The 20,310-nt window shown below is 35.4% G+C and overlaps 1 protein-coding gene and 1 pseudogene across 2 annotated transcripts; both read right to left on the bottom strand.

Moving 5' to 3' along the window:
• Window positions 1-1,694: 1,694 nt before the first annotated feature.
• LOC145218203 (acetyl-CoA acetyltransferase, mitochondrial-like) lies at window positions 1,695-15,854 on the bottom strand (annotated as a pseudogene). Its single transcript, XR_013857552.1, has 8 exons — window positions 15,822-15,854; window positions 15,534-15,683; window positions 15,337-15,407; window positions 15,031-15,220; window positions 14,223-14,325; window positions 13,597-13,691; window positions 4,060-4,498; window positions 1,695-2,754 (listed from the first exon to the last, which is right to left on the bottom strand). The product of XR_013857552.1 is annotated as an acetyl-CoA acetyltransferase, mitochondrial-like (transcript).
• A 1,764-nt stretch (window positions 15,855-17,618) lies between these two features.
• LOC145218202 (bone morphogenetic protein 1 homolog) lies at window positions 17,619-20,108 on the bottom strand. Its single transcript, XM_080085598.1, has 5 exons — window positions 20,078-20,108; window positions 19,854-20,017; window positions 19,558-19,708; window positions 19,071-19,246; window positions 17,619-17,774 (listed from the first exon to the last, which is right to left on the bottom strand). The coding sequence occupies exons 1-5, from the start codon at window positions 20,106-20,108 to the stop codon at window positions 17,619-17,621; spliced, it is 678 nt and encodes a 225-aa protein (XP_079941724.1).
• Between the last annotated feature and the right edge of the window lie 202 nt (window positions 20,109-20,310).

The following is a 20,310-nucleotide window of genomic DNA, read 5'->3' as shown; positions in this document are numbered from 1 at the left end:
TATTTCAAAACCTAATCAGTAGTCCTTATTCCCAACTGCTGTTTAACTAATTCTGGTACCGTACTTATTTCCCTTTAAAACTTCGTTTTTACGCATACCATACAAATAACAGATACTTAACCTAAACAGTAATACCCGGTTAAACCGGATTCGATTAATCCGGATCTTCGCCTAATTTGTACAAAACTTGAGGTATGATTGTAATGTGATTTCGAATCTACTCCTATTCCGGACACTTTTTTGTTCAAACGGGTCCAGATTAACCGGCGTTTACTGTCAGTATTTTTTAGACAGTGCGAATATAACAATCAAGCTCTTTTTCTATCATAGTGGTACTCAAACTTTTTCTATTTTTAACAGTTTCTTGGCAATTTTCTCGAGCACTCGAGGTCCAAGCTAAATGTATTTATAAAACTGTACCTTAGTGAAACAAAAGCTGCAGTTATAACAAGATGGTTGAATTTAGTTGACGTTAGATTCCTTCGCGAGAGAACGGTTTATTACGTCACAAATACGACTAAAACAATAAAGAATTTGTGGGCAAACAATTGGCTCTTCAATGTTCTTTAAAAATAGAAGCAAGGGACCACTTTTTGTCACAAAAACAATTATCTGTCTGATTTATACTCATCTAATATTACATAAGACTATAGAAATGCTCCAAGTCTGTCTGAATTCACGTGGCGGACCCCGAAGGGACCGCGGACCCTATTTTGAGAACCGCTGCTCTACAAAATTTGGAAATTTCACAATCACGTGGAGCATATACCTTGCACCTACTACTCTAGCCAGCATATCAGAAAGGCCAGGGTTCTTACGGTAGCTTTATAATTTGTTTACACGGAAGTACTAAGAAGGGAAAATCCTTTCGAAACTAGTAAGATATGACGACGGATTAATAAGATTCCCCTAATCGTACACAACCAACAGTTGACAGGTGAAATCTATTGATGCGTATAAGGAAGTTGAAATTTACAATAGATTTTGTAGTTCATAACGAAAGCAGGATATATCGCTTTAGCTATTTCTCAAAGCACGTTCTTTGCTTGATTGCATTCAACTCCTCAAATGGAATATTCCAAACAGGATATTCATGGCATGAGTGATTCATGGCATAGAGAGTAAATAAAAAGTCCAGCTTGGTATATATTGTAAAATGTTTGCTTGGCATATATTGTAAAATGTTTGCTTGGTATATATTGTAAAGTTCTAATGAAACTTTAGACCACAAAGTCCTTACGGACCAGTTCCAAGACCCAAGTATCAGGCAAAACCCCACCCTCTTTTCTAACACGAGTGGTTAGATTCTAGAGCCCCTCGACTGGTCCTACCAACGTTCCCCCAAGTCGTGTTATACTCACAGTGCGCCAAACTTACTTTCTAGTAGGTTACTGTCATATAACGGTTTATAATACGGTGTAGCTACAGCGCGTTTAATCATGATCCACCAATTGTGCCCTCTACTGTTTTGCGCCTCATAACGTCTCAACGTTGCGCAGCTATTTCCGGCTTGGTGATTGTTTTAGTGCAATTGTGTCGCTATGTTTTCTTTCACCAAGCAAAATAAACTCAACTTAAAATACCTTTGCACCTTGCGGAAAATTAGACAACGGGCTGAATAAGAGCTAATTATAGACACATTGGCATGCAACAATTAGTCAGCTGTAAAATCCTGTTCTAAACTCATCCAAACCAAGCTAAGTGGTTTAACTTTGAATATCTGCATACAAACTGAATAGCAATACAAGTGTAATTGCAAACAGACCAGACACATTTTAGGTAAGGCAAAAAAAATACAATCAAATGATGTACCACTTTAAAGTTTGAAAATGGTTTGTGTAGTTACACGAATAACATTATTTAATGAAAAATTTGTTTACATAGGTTGGCGAAAAAATTGTTTAGCTTTTTGTTTGGCAAAGATTTTGCTACGGATTGCTGAAACAATGCATTTATAAGCTCATTAAAGTAGCTATTGAACCATTTTTAGTGGAAAATATATGTAACAAAAGCTAAGGTTGAAACTATGACTGGATTTTGAACATACAAGGTATACCAAACTTTAAATGGTAAATAAACCAAGTCTAAAAACCATACAGTTGAGAGGCCACATCAAAATCACAAAAAGGAACTGTTTCAAAACATCACTGTACATGATAGAAAGATAACATCTTTACATAGGTCAAACATATTAAAGTTTTTCAACAACTAAAGCACTAGCACCACCACCGCCATTACAAATACCAGCACATCCAAATTCCCCTGGTTTTAATCTATGGGCCAAATGAGCCACAATTCTGGCACCGGACATGCCAATGGGGTGCCCAAGTGACACGGCACCACCGTCAACATTCATTTTAGCCGAGTCAATGCCCAAAAGTTTAATATTCGCCAATGCCACAACACTAAATGCCTCGTTAATTTCCCATAATGCAATTTGGTCTTGTCGGACTCCAGCCATTTTAAGCGCTTTCGGTATAGCGAATGCAGGGGCCACTGGAAAGTCTATTGGTTCTACAGCAGCATCTGCAAAACCAACAATTCGGGCTAATGGTTTCAGACCAAAATTATTAGCTGCTTGCGCTGACATCAGACATAATGCGGCTGCCCCATCGTTTAATGTGCTTGCATTGCCTGCAGTGACAGTTCCATTTTCAGCTTGAAAAACCGCCTTCAGTTTTGGAATTTTGTCGAAATTTACTTTTTTGAATTCTTCGTCTTCTGACACTGTGACGTCGGGTTTCCCACGCTTTCCTGAAAAAAAAAAGATAAATTCACATTAATTAATCATGATCAAATAATACCGTATTTACTCGATTGTAAGCGGTGGCTTATATTGTTTTTTAGCTGCTGTTTGTGCGGCTTACATTCGAGGGCGGCTTACATTTTTATTTTGTACCGAAATTATTTCTATACTCCAACATTTTAAATTATTTGGGGTTCAAAACATGTATGCATGTACATATACGTTCTGTTGGGTACAGCTATCAACGTAACTAACACATATTGGCAAATAGCGGTTTACATTATTTTTTTAACACCTCAACATGCGGCTTACAATCGAGGGCTGCTTATAAACGAGGGCGGCTTACAATCGAGTAAATACGGTAACTTTGGAACACTATGTGTGGATCTGTTTATAATTTAATGGTGAAAATAACAGCCCAAATAGTGTTTTTTTATTATATTGTCTATTGTTTTATGTTTTGACTGATAACTGGTAAAGTAGAAATAACAGTTGTTATTTAATGGTGAAAATAACGGCCCAAATAGACGTAAAAAGCAACATGATTTATTTTTTTAACATTTCGCCAAATGCTCACGCATCATTGGTGATATGAAGAGCCACATCAGTTAAGCCCGTTTATATATACTTCATATCACTGATAATGACATGAGCATTTGCCAAAACATTTGAAAAATAAAGCATGTCACTTTTTACGTCTATTTGGGCCGTTATTTTACCATTAAATAACAACTGTTATTTGTACCTTACCAATTATCAGTTTAAACTTGAAACAATACACAACATAAATAAAAAACATTAATTAATATTCAAGTACGCTGCAATCTGTACATGCTGTTATAGCATAAAAGGTATTATCAATACAGCAGATTTTGGTAGGGTATGGGTTTAAAGCCTTTTACTTCTGTAACAATCTGGCATGGTGTATATGGCTATGCTAGCTTGTACAAGCAATGTCTTGTCACCAAAGTGTTAAATAGAGCATATATATATCAATCATGTTTCATATGCATATATAAGCTATTGCTGCCAGGCATATAGCAAGTTTATAGAGCTCTTCTGGCAAATGTATTTTTATTCTGACATTTCAATGTCCTATGCAGGTCGTCTTCATCAGGGTAAATATCACTGAATGCGACTAGTACAGAGCACAATAACAAAGGAAAATTCATGAATTCGAAAATCAAATGTCGGAATAAAAATACATTTGCAAGAAGAGCTCTATAAACTTGATTTATCAAACATGTATCATATGCAATCAAATTGTACAGGAAGTTTTATCCAATATTTGTAAAATATACTTTACAATTTACCTTCAATAACAACATCAACAATTTCATCTTTAAACTGCCCATCTTCAGTAGCCTTTGCACTTCTTGTATATGACTCAATGGCATATGCATTTGCTCTTGACGAGATATTGAATGTTTTTTTACACTATTTTATCCACATATACCCATGTGAAATTTCCCGTAAGCATCAGTCAAGCCATCATGAACAATAAGGTCGATCATTTTTACGCCGTCATACGCTGGTGGCGTTCGTGGCATCACAAATGGAGCATTTGACATGCTTTCCATGCCACCCGCCACCATGACGTCTTGGTGTCCACACTTGATTGATTGAGACGCTAATTAATTTCATTCCAGATGCACAGACTTTGTTGATTGTTGAACACGGAGTGCTTGTTTTTAATCCTGCACCTAAAGACAAATATGAAACAACATGGATAGAGTGTTGCCCTAAAAAATTCTGTAGAAACAAAGGTTGATAAATTACCAAACATAAAAACTTAAAGCTCAACCATTCTTGTTTTTGCTCAGCCAAGATTCATTGCATAATCAGTACAAATGAAAAGTAAATGTAGAAAATTTTTACAACCTGAAAGCAATGCCATTTTGAACATGGCAATTTTTAATTTGTATATCCCACTCTTATGTCTGCAAAATACTTTGCAATGGCCGAATAAAATATTACTGCTGGATAATACAATATTATCCTAATCAGGTAGAATATTGCTTTAACATGTTTTGATCATCCAAGTGGGCTTGCAAATTAATCTTTTTAGTGCAATAATATTTATAATACTGGAAATTGATTTAATTCAGATTCGTCTGGGCTAAAACATTTTCTTCTGTTTTTTTTTACCAAAATATACGGCAAATGCAGGTTTAAAAATAACCGCTGACATGTGGCACAGCTGTAGATGCAGAAGGAAACATTCCAATATGTTATATGGCAGTGCGCTCACCTTAAAAGAGCAAAACAAAAAGGGCAATAATTTATTCGATTCTTTGCGGGTTCAAGTGCAGCATAATAAAAGATGTTGCTGCAAACTCTCGATTACACTTTTGCCTCGAGCAGTTTAAACAAGCCTGGCTGACTGTACAAATTTACAAAAGACTTTGTATGTTTGCGTACCTATTTAACCCAAAATGACACATGATAAACGTTGTACGGAACGAATATTATGCGGTTAAACATCACCTGAAAGTACAGATGACCAGACATACATGCAAATGATCTACAGCAAATAAAAAACGTTCGATGACAAAATTGAAAACAAAAATAGCATTTATTTGTGTAAAAATAAATATTGTCTCTGGTTTTTGATAGCAAGTCACGCGATACAGTGCACAATGATGCATTTGTTCTTCAGATTGCATTAAAAGAAGAAATGCTGGATATTGTTTAAAAAAGTTCAAAAAACACAATAAAGAAATATTGCAAACCATTTCATTAGTATTCTTTGATCAAATTTAATTGTAGGATCCGGTCTGGCTATCACTACAACTTAGTATATATGGTTGTTTGAAATGAACAAAACTTAAAAAAGTTAGATTTTTTTAAATATTAAGCTATGTTTTGTTTGAATGCAATACAGCGAGCATTAGTTGTTTGAGTGTCTTTTCGTTGTGGTTGTAACTGGTTTCGACCCTCATCACGTGTTGGTTGTTCTGCTCATATTATGGTCGAAATTGGAGAACGCATTTCGGGCTATAAATAGTTTAACATAACAATGATGTTCACTCAAATACACAGACAATATTCATGTGAATTCTTCCTACCATTGTTTTGACTGTCGAATTTATTATGATATCCTTGATGTCTCATCTCAAAGAAACCCTATAAAAGGTAACACAAACTGAAAACGACAATATCAAAGCTACATGAGGCAAACAATTACTCTCACAATCAAAGTTTACCGTGTTTGACGAACTGTTTCCTATATTCGCAGTATACTAAACAAAAACAAGTACGTGTTATATGCTGCTAGGTTGAAACCGTTTTTTTCTTAACTTGTTTTTAGTTTGGTTAAGTAAAAATACAACCAGTGATTTAATGCTGAAAACACATTTATGTTTCTGCTAAACTATTGCTCGACTAGAGTGTCACTATTTTTCTTATTGTCTTTTTTCTATTCTTTCTTGTAGTTTATCGTTCTGTGTCGAGTGATGAATGGATATATTGTTAACAAGTGAATTGGAACGCATTTTAAAACTTACGTTTGGTGGCGGTTCATTACACTCTTGATTTCTTGGCAAACACAATAAAGCACATGAGCAGGACCTTGGCCGAATGGTCCGGCGTGCCTGACCCATATACAGACATAAAAAAACCTGATCCGGATTCGTCCCCGGGAGCGTCCTGGGTTCAAACCCCGTGAAAAAAAAAAAATAATAAAGCACATGCACCCATATTGTTCTCCAATGTAATGAAAGAAAACACAGCTGCAAAGCAAAATATAAAACAGAACCTGTTAACTATATCTGATATTAAGAGAAACACACAAGCAAACGCAAAACAGACTCAGTTTACATTACAAAGAATACTCGGTACGGCTATTAATCAAAACAGCAAATCAAACACCTGTACCTTGGACAATGTTACGTCACAGAAAAGCGGAAACGCAATTGCGCGTCATACAATATGATTGTTTTGTCATCAGCATACCAATACGGTTCAAGTCATCTGGGTTGCACCAGCGTAGGTTTGTAAAATGTACATTTCCGCTAAATTAAAAGAAAAGGTTTTGCCAAAGACGCACCTTGAAAACATAAATCCGCTGAACATGTTAAATTCCGACAATATCCGGTTTAAAATAAGCATAAACCTAATCAGCGTTAAGTCCGAGTCTAAACAGACAAAATCGTGTTTTAAGAGCTATTGCTGCTAGGCATGGTATCAAGTTTATATAGTTCTTGTGCTCTATAAACTTGACTCGCATTCAATGTTATTTACCCTGATGAAGACGACCTATATAAGACGTCAAAACGTCCGAATAAAAGTACATTTGCCAGAAGAGGTCCACGAACATAAAATCGTGTTGTTTATTGTATTAAAACATCCACTATAAAAATGCATTTATATTAATGGGTAAATGGAAAGATTTATGGACGACAGTGTAAATGTGTAAAAAAGTTAATGCAGTCACGTAACGCATATAATGCAACATAGAAAATAGTTTATTTCTATGTTTATCTTGAAGAAAAATAAATGTCAATAGATGAAACGAGTTCCATAATGATAATCTAAAAACTAAATGTCGCATGCAAAATTTTGTTGCACCAAATTCACCTGTTATCCAATTAATAAATAGGTCTTATGGCCATGTATAATGGTTCAAACATTTGTGTGATTTTTTGGAGTCATGTGGCTGAGTAAGATTACGGTGATCCGTGTAAATAAAAAGTAATAATAACTTTATACAACACCAAACCGGGCACACAGTCGTGAACAGTGTGACATAACTTACTTAACTGTGGAACCAAGCTTGTAAGTTTGAATGGTTCTTTGATCTTTTAGGTAAAGCAAAGACATAAAAAATTTGAAAGAAGAAAAAAAGATTATTATTATCTTGAAGTTGCGCTACTTCATGTTTATTCACCTAAATCAGAGGTTCCCAACCGGTGGTACGCGTACCACTAGTGGTACGCAAAGGTTTTTTAAGTGGTACGCGAGTAGCTTTCGTTTTTTTTCACAAAAATTTGGATTCACAACATTCTATTTTGTTTATCTGGTTTTGTTTACCAAAAAAAATCCCCAAGCCTCTTCTTATTGTTACGTAACTATTTCTGTTGTTTCGTATCATTACGATCTACAAACTACAGGTCATGTCAATTGCCAACAAGAAGCACAGTTGCTTTGAAAAGCCGTACAACGCTGTGGGACAGTGGGCGTTGATTACGGCAAATGATTGCTCGGCCAATTGGTGGACAGTAAGCAAAAACAAAAATATCATTAAATTTAGTTGTCGTGCTTTAGTGTTATTTTAGCAGGCCAATATTATTATTCTTAATAAAACATGATTCGATTAAATAAGTTGTTCTGCAAGAAGTGGTACGCGTGGCAGTACAAAGCGTCAAAGTGGTACCAGATCGAAAAAAGGTTGGGAACCCCTGACCTAAATCAATTATGTGCAAATAAATTTGTAGTGGAATTTTCGATCAAAGTTAATGGTGCCTAATGTCATTTTCGAGTAATGCGCAATATTGCCAAAATAACAAACAAAAAAGGAATTTGATACCATTTGTTCTACAATTTGTATTAAAGCTTTTGCAAGTGACTTATGATACAAATAATTCCGCTAGTCTCGCTAACCAATGTGAATATATGTCAAAATATTTGTGACGTACCTTTCTACGCGATGTATTGTTTTCGCAGAAATACGATCCCACCACTGAGTGAAGGCTTCTGTCCCTAGCATCGCGCTTCGAACAGCTGTTGTAGTGTGTATGAGTACAGTTGTAAGACGGGGTACTGTTTAAAATCAGAATTAACAACTGCATCAAGGCTGTTTACACATCATATGCAATCACTTATGTATCGGCTGGATTGAAACGATTGCCAGCAACAATAAAGTTATCACTAAATATGCAGAATTACCCAAACTTTGTAAGTATTCTTTGAAATATATCATACAGTTTTTACAAAACATTAAATTCATTGTTTTATAGGCTCTGACTAGTCCGTATCGTCCTGCTTATAACTTCATGGTGGTAAGTACAATTTCAAATATTATGTTAAATTGTTACAAGTTTATGAGCCTTAAATGCCACAAAGGTAAAAAATAAACATACTTCTATTATTGGCGTTCATGTAAAACAGCAAACGGTGCTCATAGGCTTATAAAGGTTCGAAACAAACCGGCCTCTGAAGCATGACATAGGCTGAAACAAGCTGTCTTGACGTGGGATTCAAACCAACTATACGAGCTATTGGGTCTCGCTATACAGGCCCAGTTTTGCTTATGGCCTTGTGGATTGTAAACACGCCAAGTCTTTGACAGGTATTGCACTAAATTATTCCTTTTTTTCACCAGATCCCATCTACCCCACAACAAATGTTCCTGCCTCAGCCGGTAAGAACGTATGCAAGTAATGGGGTATTTATTGAAAAATGCGGGTATATAAGTATTTACACCGGAAGCACCTTACATTTCGTCTATGAATCTAACAATGACATCAAATCCAAATTAAATTGTAAAGCGTACATACTTAGAAAATACATTTGGAAAATTAAGTCAATTGAATCCAATGGATTGATACTTAAAAATTAAATTCGTTTCAACCTTGTGTATAATTCAAAACAAATTATGTTAGTGGGCAAATAGCAGTCCGACAGAATTAAATTCACATTTTTTAATGCGTTTCAGGTTCCATGTACATCACAACAATATCTTCTGCCTCAGCCGGTAAGAACATGGAAACAGTTTATCCAAAAATTAATGCAAAAACTGTTGCATAGGCTATGCGCATATTTACCATTTTATGCAAAACATTTTTTACATTTGGTTTCTTATATTTGTAACACTTAGAGTGAAGAATATGAAGGCTTCCCGACCGACAAAATTGGTCATTGAAAACAAAAGGCCCCATAATAAATCAACACTAAATTGGCGAGCGACTTTACCCAAACTATTTTCTGCCATTCCTTTAATATTTTGGCAAACGTTTTGATTTGAAACATGTCTAAGGGAACATAAATTCATAACTGGGATCAGCCCTGAAGCGTCGATGCAGACCAGCGATCACGGCACACTCATATATAGATCACAATTGTGGGCTGATCCCAGTTATTAATTGATGTTCATCTTCTACTGATACTGGTCAATCTGGCGATCCCCTACTACGATGCTGACATGTGCAGCATACAAGGCAGGCAACGGTGCTTGTGATTCGACTTTCGGCGGATTCTCAACTGAGCTTGCGTAGCTTAGTTGATAGAGCGCGAGTCCCGGAAAGACTCCTGTCTTCGGTTCGAATTCAACCGCAGGCTAGATTTTTCCAGCCTACGCCTTGCCACATGGTGTTGAATGCTTGATGACCGGCTCATTCGGTATGACGCCTTTATTGGGCCTGGCGTACTGTGATGTCTAAGGGATTGTCATTTTTGTAACGATGGCATATGGATAAAATGATAATGCAAATATAATTTTGACTTTGATTAGGAAAGCCATTGTAAAAGAACTGTCCGTACAAGTTTTTCTCCTTTTTGATTTTTAGTCGCAGTACAATCCTTTCCTTCAAGGCCGTCAGATTATGATGGTAAGTACATTGTGAAGAAGAAAATATGTTAAATCTAAATAACGATAAACGTATTATTCCAAAGAATGTGAAAAGCAAATGAGCAATTTAGTTTTACGATTTCTCAATCTTTATTTGAAGTTCATCTTTGTCGCTTTTCTATAGCAAATAAACACTATTTTAAATATTTTTTATATGTAAAAATTTTTTGCTTCCTTGGTACTTAAAGAAACGAGTAACATAAATTATTTTAGTTAAAATTTCTTTTAATCATTCAGCGGGTTGGCTCAATTCCTTAATTAAACGCTTTGCCTGTAAATAATTTTGTAGGTCTCAAAATTATACACTCGTTGATTTTCAGGCACCACCTGTATTACCACGATATTTTCTGCCTCAAACGGTAAGGAGGTTATTAAAAAAAGTATGATCATTTTCTTTTGGAGCATGGTGATAAAAAGTTTTATAGTAGGAGATAACTCGAATTCATTCATTTTTTTACAAACTTTTTTTAAACCGCTAAATCTTCTTGCCATTATATTTTATTGCCTTAATGATATAAATTCATTTTTTGTTCAAGATTACTATCTAAACAAACAAACCCATATCTTAGTATTGAACTGTGTATAAACATTGGAAAATCGCATGTGCTTCTAGTTTATTTTTTGTGTTTTAATTTTTGTTTAGCAAAAAGGAACTAATGTAAAAAAATGTAACAAAAAGTTTTGATATTTAGGTTTCAAGTAATGTCGAAAAGGAAAAAATGAATCCAACATAAGTTCACCAGCTCAATACCAAGGTAGGAAAAACGTATGTTTAAAGAACCAGGGAATTTGATTGATTTTAATGCAGGTTGCATAATGTTGAAACATATAATAATGGACAGTTACTTCGTCACATTGTTTACTATACAATGCATTACAATGATTGACAGAAAAGTCTAAAGTATACATTCAATTGAAATTATACTCTTTGCATGTTGTTTGAAATGATGTTATTTGTAAATAATGATTTAATTCCATTTGTTTATTTCTGCAAAAGCATCAAACAAATATATGATAAAGATAGAATGTGTCCACTGACTGCAGCTTATTGTTTATTATTGTTTCTCTATTTTGAACTTCACACAACGGCATTTTTTTGGGGGGAAAGTGAAAACGGTTCCAAAAATTTCGTATGGTGAAGATACTGGTGATGAATCTGATGACGAGAAGAAGGTGATCGAATATCATCGGTCGGACGTGAGTGAATAGATAATATGCTTATGTATAGAGTTTGTCACATGTTTTGTGAAGAATCACACCACACATTGTGTGTTTGTTTAAATGTAAGTACACGGTGACTCCAACACGAAAAAGGTTGTATAATTGTGGTGGTTTTAAACACAAATTGTAGATTAAACTAACGTTTATTCCATGTTATTGGATTGTTTGTTTGTTTTACAACTGTTTAGCTTTCGCTTCGTTTGTGAAACAGTTTGGGGTTTGTATTGTTGTCTACCGTACTACGTCTCATATCTCAATGTAATGATTGACAAACCGGCGAAGTTTCAAATAGTTGTATCAATGCTGTGCTGTTTAATTAAAAATTCAGTTCATAAAAAAATACGTAATTTACTTGATACAATTGATTATTAAACTATCAGTTGCGTTTTGCTTAGCCTGCAACAAACACAAACAAAGACGCAATGTAGTTTTTTTTAACAAAAATTTTGTTTTCATTGTTACAGAGTCAGAGTAATGTCCAAAACATTCCATCCGTGAAGGTAAAATGTTATAAAATTAAATTCATACAGTAAACATGAAACATGTTATGGGTAGTTTGTTTTGATTAATGGTTGTGTGTCGCAAATAACATCCGTATTTAAGAAGAATATGATGGTTAACATACTTTGAGAAACAAACAATGACATTTGTTATTTACATGACATATCATTTAGGTTTCAGAAAAAGTGAAAATTGATCGACAGAATTTAAACCGACCACCTCAAAACCTGGGTAAAAAATTTCGAGTTTATAAATTTAACAAAACTTTTAATGTTGCCAAACATTTGATCTTCGTTCAGCCAGAATTGCATTCGACAATTTTAACCCCAACGGACAACCAGCAGAAGAATCAACACAAATAAATAGGAACAGGGATAGATTTCGTCACAACCTGTTGCAACGTAGCAGAAATGGGCGTTCTGCAAACTATCATTAATATTATGGCATAGAATGTAAACCCAAATCAAACTGTTTTGCGTATCATGGCCGTAGCTTTCAAATGCTAAAATATTTTTTTTCATGTTTTGACATACGGTTTGTTGATGATGCAGGATAAAGCGATGGTTACTTTTTAATAATACTCATATTTAACATTTCAAAATATTACATATTTGTGCTTGTTTTACGAAACCATTTACAATTATTATTAGATGATGTTTAGATTATATCTCATTAAACAGGATTAACATTTTTGTGACTTTTTAGCCGAACAAAATTGTTGCCTTTCTACTGTTGTATAAGAATAAAGTATTTATTACGTCAAAATACATACATTTATTTTCATACACCAAATGCCAAAATATCATTTGAGGTCGGTCAAATGGCAAATAGAAAACATCTTTGTTATAGCCTTTGTTGGTCCAAGCAATGTGTTTGTTGGTCCAAGCAAATCGGAGTGAACTGCAGTGTAATATACGAATTAATTATTAATTTCGTTGCCTTAATACAGGCCATTTTTGTGTAAGGCCTTTTACATGGCACTTTTTTGTGACAAACCACCCAGACAATCTCACTTATCCTACTGTTATGCCGACAGCAAGCACGCACGAAAGTTCAAAACACAAATATTATGTTTACCAAAGCCATCTGTTGTACAGCATAGCGTATCATATTCCGGTTTGTTACTTAATGCGTTGTATGATTTATAGAGGGATGTTATTATGTTTTGTAAGTGTAAACTGAATTTGTTTCGAAAGCTAAAATATTTGAAAATGTTTTTGTCCTGATTCATGTTATAAGCTAATTAAAAAAACACAAGTTTGACCGTATGTGATTATATTGTATATAACAGTTAAACAGAAACACAACAATACTTTGACAAAGTAATTTCATGTCAGCTATGAATGATGCATGTAATAAGTGAAATGATGCATAATATTTGTTTGATAACAAAATTAACAAACAGCTTTATGAAAAACAGCTTTAATTTGTTATTTGTTTTCATCTTCAAAAAGAAATATTTTTTACATACACACAAACAATGCCATGTTAAGAATAATAGAAAATTCTTCTACTGGCGAATCTGTCTCGCATTGCGATTCCGGGTCAGTTTGCTCCATACGATGTAACCAGCTCCGATAATAATCACAGCCAGAAGAACAAACATCACAAGTTGGTAGCTGTTGCCAGCACCTTCAATAGCTTCGTTTCTTTCTCCTGTTGTATAAACGATAAAAAAATCATGCTTAACAAAAACAAAATGTGTGAAGAATTGTTTATTTATTGTTGTAGCCAACCATGAAACGGGCATTTGTTGGTTATACTGATAAAAATCACGGTATGCGTCAAGATAGCAATTGGCCATCGAATCAGTTTGGTTGTTAAAGGAACGGATTCAAGAAAAAGAAAATTGGAGATGGGATTCGAACCCATGAAATATGTTTTTAGGTAATTGTTTATTTTATTTACCTTTGTATGTGTCCTATAATGCAAGTCAAAGTCTTATTTTTAAAACAAGTCGTGAAAATTAAATAAAGGTGCGATTGTTACCAGTCAAGTTAATCACATACATCTAAGTAGTTAATCACCAAGACCCCTTGTAGTAAACCGAGAAAATTTTTAGAAAACTTATGTTATTAAGCCCTAAGAGCTGTAACTTGCTTACTAGAACTACAAATTTGCTTAGCAAAATCACGTGCATCAGCAATATTATTTAGAATAGAAATTATTTTTTACTTATTGTCTTACCAAGCAGGAAAGCGGTATCTTGAACAATGTGCACTGGCCCTGCAGAAAGCCGTTGATTGCGACCATTGTCTTCAACAGATCGCCGTTTCTTACCAGAACAAGACTGCAAAACAATTACACTAATATTGATATTTAATGGAACACCAGTCTTATTAAAGGCGTCATTCCGAATTAAGGCGATCACGGCACACATATATATAATCCATAGTGCGTCAGGCCGATTAAAAGCAGGTCTCCCAAGCATTCCTATACGACACGACGTATTTTCCGTGCTATTAATCTATCAGCTGAACCAAACAAGAAGGTTTAAATACTTTTTAATTTGCATATAAGCTCGGACAGTAAACATCGTTATTTTTCAGTTGGTTCGGACCCAAAACAGGGGGATAGGGGACGAATCCCGATCAAATTATTTAATGTCTTTATATGGATGAGGCTCGCCGGACCATTCAGCCTTTGCACTGGTTTGCCATATAAAATCTCATGAGTGCAGCTGTTGACAGAAAATATACCGTAATGACAAGCGAACCAACGACACTCCAGTTAGTTGGATGCATCAGACTATAAAACCGTGCCTCACTAAATCTTTTTAATGTCACAACCGACCATAAACGCCTATGAAATTCTTCAGTTTATCTATAAAGATATATCGTTATGACTTCACTGTGATTTTGCAATATACAGAATTTTTGTTGGTTCAGATAAAACCGATATCACTTTTCCTAGACCTTTTTATATTTTTTGACTAAAATTTCTTGGTAAACTGTAATCTCTATCACAAGTCCTAAATGCGGATAACTCAACTCACCTGTCCGGGGCAATGTCCAGTTGAATTATGACAGACGGTCACGTCGCAGTGGATGTAGATAAATTGTTCTGCGTCGGTGAAGTTTGACCACACAAAGCTCATCAGCTTGAAAGTTGCAAAGTTGGGTTTGTAATTTCGGATCAAAATCTTCGCCTCGGCGGACTCGCTTCCACTGGGTGGCGCAACGCATCTAAAAGTTTCGATGCAAAGTTAAGCATAGTGAAATACAGGTGGAAAATTAATCACTAAACAAATAAACTCCCGATTGAGAAAAAAATGTGTTGAGGTAATGCAAGTGTATCTTACCCGCTTTGTACAATTTGGTAACTCGGGAAACTATCGGAGTTTTCATTGCGTGTCGCCCAACAGCCTTCGAGCTGTGCAAAAAGGTATTCCACTTTAAAGTATAAATTGAAAACTAGACCAAAGATGCCAGAATAATGTATACTAAATCAAAGAATGCAATGTTTTCTTGCACAAAAAGCAGTTTATTTTCAATTCACCTGGACAATAAAGTAATCATCGGCTGCAGAGATCTCATCAAGTTTAAGTTTAGCAAAAATGTAGTTGGGTACAGTTACTTCTCTGGGCAAGCTCTCGTTGAAGTATTCGTTGCTAAATAGATTTAGGGCGACATCTAACGTTCCTGCTTTCTTTGCAAAAATTTCGTCAAATCTAAAACATATAAAAGTTTAACAAACAGCTCACTGTTTTTAACTCCCTTAGGTGCTCCCGGGGTTTTTAAAAGCAAAATAACAAACTTCATTAAAACCATGTCTTTAGAAACGTACAGAATCAATTCTGTTCTTTTTTTGTATAATCATGTTGTGCTTTGATTGTATCAGAAATTGTATCTACAAAAGAAAGCAATACAAACACACTCTCCACAACATTTTGGCATTATCTGAGAAGTACTAAGCCACCCCGTAACGATTTTGCCATTTGTGAAGTGGTTGGATGTTTTTGTCATGTGCAACATCCTGTTTTACTTTTGTCAATTTGTTTCCAAGTGTTGTCAACAAAAGACCACGTGTTACGTTTTATGACGCCTACTGTGTGTCTTGTACATGTTGTCTTGTGCCGAATGCCACTCCATAGCTGTTATATAATGGTTTGTTTTTCTTTTCCTTACCCGATTTGTGTACTAATTTTGGATGACGAGATGAGAAGGTCCGCGTCAAATAAACAAGTCACATTGAGCTTGTTTTGAACGTCACGCTGGATCACTGCAGGGGATGGAGCTAGGTATCTCCAGATCAGGAAAGACACCGACACCGTACCGTTTGCATTCTGTATATGAGCACGAAAATTACATATTTCAAAATTGGCAGCTTTTTTATTATGCAGCAATAAAAGCTTATTACACTTTATTATTACCCCTAACGGATAACGTTGTCTTAAAAAATAATAAGGACATATAGTCTATGAGTTCAGAACAAAATCCAATTTTACCTTAAAAACACCTTTGCATTGGCCAATGTCAAACGTAAACACTGGGTTTGACCCCGTGACCTTGCAGCTGTCATTGAGTTGAGAAAGGGGGGTTTCCCTGTCCAATGCGATGTAAAGAGTGTCGTCGAGTTCGTAATCTAATCTGTTCTGTTGATAAGCTGTTACTCTGCGAGTATTAGATTGTTAAGTTTATGTACATTTTATAAGTCTAGACAGGTGACACTAAAACGCTGAATGGGCGCGACAGGCGGGACGTCGTGAAAACTGCTGAATATCGGGTTAAATTGCTGACGGTTAGAGCTATTAAGGTTGGGATAAGGTTTTGTAATAGAAAATCATTAAAAATAATTCCACCGGATACATTCCGCAACCGAGTTAAACATCCTGCGCCTGAGACGTCAAGCAATCTCCCGCCATAGCATTTTTGCCGAATGTCAGGAAATAGCTGAATAAGTTTTAGGCAGGGACATTTTTTTGATTCATATACTATTATAAAACCTCAACCCAACCCTAATAGCACTAACCGTCAGCAATTTACCCGATATTTAGCGGTTGCCCACTCGTCCCGCCCATCCCGCCCATTTAGCGTTTTAGTGACACCCGTCTAGACAACCAGTTATTTTTTTCATTTTCCAAACATCTATACTATGTTGCAGTTTTTCTAGCGGCATCCCATTAAAAGACCCATTTATGATTATTAAAAGTTGTCTAAATCAATAAAAAACAAGCAATTGCAGACTTATGACAAAACAGGCAGCACAACAAAATGCTTGAAGTACTACAATTTTTTCAACAATCTTCTGAATATTACTTTCAACAATTATCAGTAAATTTCACAAAATAATGAAAAAGAAAATAGTAACCTACCTGATGATCAAGTTTTCAGTCCTACATTCAACTGATGGTTGTTCTACTGTATATATAAAAAAAACAATTTGTGAACGAAATATAGAAGTTCGAGCACTATTCTGCCTTTTGTGGATTAAAATTTACTTCAGCACATCAAATTAAATTTGTTAATTCAAGTTTTTAAAATATATATTGAAAAATTATTTTCAGACCACCCTTAACTTATAACGCATGCTGGCTGAGTTCAAGTGTATTTTAATCATTTGCATGTCGAAATTTGTGCCTGATTAAAGATTTGTCTCACCTACTGTCGCATTGAATCCAGTACTGTGCACACTAGAGTCGCTCAGAAACAAGACAGTGAGATTAGTTGCTGTCACCGTGTAATCAAATGACTCAAGCACCCCCGAAAATTTGTCCACTTTACCTGCTTCGTTCTTGAACTAAAAACAATACAAATGTTAACATTTATTCCCCGAAGGCCACTCTTGATGTCCTAAAAGACCGCATACCTCCTTAAGCCAGCAAGTTTCTCATCATAAAATTAGGCGCTTGACAAAAATAGGATTTCTGCCACCTTAAGCATATTGATTGCTTTTCCCAATATTAGTAGCAAACTGGAAAAGCAGTTTATAATAAATATGTTACCCAAAAATCCATTTTTTTCAAAAAAACTTATACATATATGAATTTCAGTGCGTACGGCAGGAAATCTCCTAAAAATAACAAACCGTTTCCACTCGATTATTTGCGTCGACAACATTACCATTTTCAATAAAGAGAGAAAAAAAATATTTTCTTTACACTACCCTCATTTCACAAGCAAAATTTTCTCATGTCGGGATTCCCTCTCCTGGAACCTGTAAATTAGTTTATAATATGCTCTAAGACATGGGTGTCAAACATGCGGCCCGCTGCGGCCCACCAAGCCCTCTAATGCGGCCCTCAAACAATCAACAATTGTAGTACTTAGTCAAATTTTTATCAAAATATAATAATTTTTGTAACTATTCAAAGTTGAAGCTATTCATTAAACAGTCATTTACAGCTAGAACTTTAATAAAGAAGTAAAAATTCATATGTTATGAATAGAAACGATAGTAAACCGTTCCTCTAACTATAAAAAGCGTTTAGTTTCAGTCAGGGTTGCACAACTTGCGGCCGTACGGACACATGTGGCCATAGAGACGAGTTTGTGCAGCCATGAACATGTTTATTAAAATACATTACATGTCCTGCGCACCGTGACGTAAATAAAACACATTTGCCAAATATTTTGACTTTCAAACTGCACTAAACAAATTTTGTGGTACTGAAAAGAATATTACCGTCCTGAATAGCCACATGTGTCAGACTTTTGTGTGCCTATTGTTCACAAACAATGATAAAAACAGGTACCACAGTCATCACAATATAGATTACGACGTCATAAACAGTTAAGACTGATCTTCACACTGTGCAGCTCAATCTGCGCATCAAGTTGAAAATTAGTCTGAGCTTTTGGGCCGTCAATAGATGGTATACGTATGATATAAATCTATTTCTTTATATCTGTAATTTTCAAACAAGGTGAAATAAGGATCTGCAATGCGGCCGTCGTAGAGAAAAGGCTGTGTTCCCCTGGTTGAAGTTTATAAAACTAGATTAAAAATCACATGCGGCCCTTAGCATAATTTCCAACTGCAATGTGGCCCTCAAAGACCCATGAGTGTGACACCCCCCTGCTCTAAGACACTTACGTATAAAAAGTCGCAGCAGGTCTCAGTGGTAAAGTTGGAGAATTGGAACATTAAGGTTCTGCTGCTATTCATTTGAAATCTCCAAACACAACCAGCATCGTTGGGGTAGTAACTAGGAAACATCGGAGAAAGTAAATTGTACGGTATATCAGCAACATCTTCCTCGCACGAAGTGACTATAAAACACAAAAAGATTAGCTTGAGACAGTGCAACTAGTAAGAATAGTTCCAAGCTGTTGTTTTGAATATCGTGTTGTCAATTTTCTGTGATCTAGTTGTCGATTAAAAATGCTCATAAACTACGATTTTATTGTACATTAAAACTGTGTTTAATAATTATCCTTTTACCAATTAATTATTAATATACAAACATTTCCGTCAGCAAAAGAGAAGATTTGACGTCATTTTATTTGTTCTTGATACCGACCCGAAAACATGTTTTATCTGCATGCCTTTCGGTTATAAATGAATCGTAAGCCTGACTTACCTGCTTGTATACGAAACCACACAGATTCCGATGTGAGGTTTGTGACACAAGATATATAAGCAGACGAGCTTTCAACGATAACTGGAAAAGACAAGCCTCCACCTTCCAACGTTCCAACCAATTTACCTTGGTCGTCGGATCCCTCGTAAATCTAGATTTTTTTTTGTTTACGATTTACGCATGAGGTTAATAACGGGTATTTAAATCCTAATTGTAGGACATAAAATTCGAACCCTCGAGGTAACGAACGGACGAATTTCGTTGTCATTTCTAGGACATTTTTTGTAAAATTTTACCTTGCAAAAGTTGTTTGCAGCAAGCTGCCCCGAATAGAAATGGGCAATCAACCGAGAGGAAACTCCAGTTGAAACAAATCGTCTGGCCCATGTGTTACAGTTACGGGAAATTGCTGTATCATGTGAGGTACCGATTACATTCTGCACACATAGTGTGTCTGAAACTAAATGATACGAGCACCATTTAAAAAGTAAAATAATATAACAAGCTTATGCTCCCATACATCCTGTACCAGCGTTGCCACGATGGCGCATTTTCGCCCAATTTGTTTGTTTAAGCCAACATGTTCCAAAGTGTTGAATTTATGACAATATATGTTGTAACGTTCGAAAATATAACGCAAAATCTCTCCTTGTGCCGACATATTGTTATAACTTATGACATAAAGGATTTATGGAATGCTACTTGGTTGGTGTATAACTAAAAAACATATAAAAAAAATAAAAGAGGTGCAAA

The sequence above is a fragment of the Phallusia mammillata genome, chromosome 3 (genome assembly GCF_965637545.1).
Source record: "Phallusia mammillata chromosome 3, kaPhaMamm4.hap1.1, whole genome shotgun sequence".
Lineage (NCBI taxonomy): Eukaryota > Metazoa > Chordata > Ascidiacea > Phlebobranchia > Ascidiidae > Phallusia > Phallusia mammillata.
Note: the sequence above shows the minus strand (reverse complement) of the source record. Positions and strands in the feature narration are given on the sequence as shown.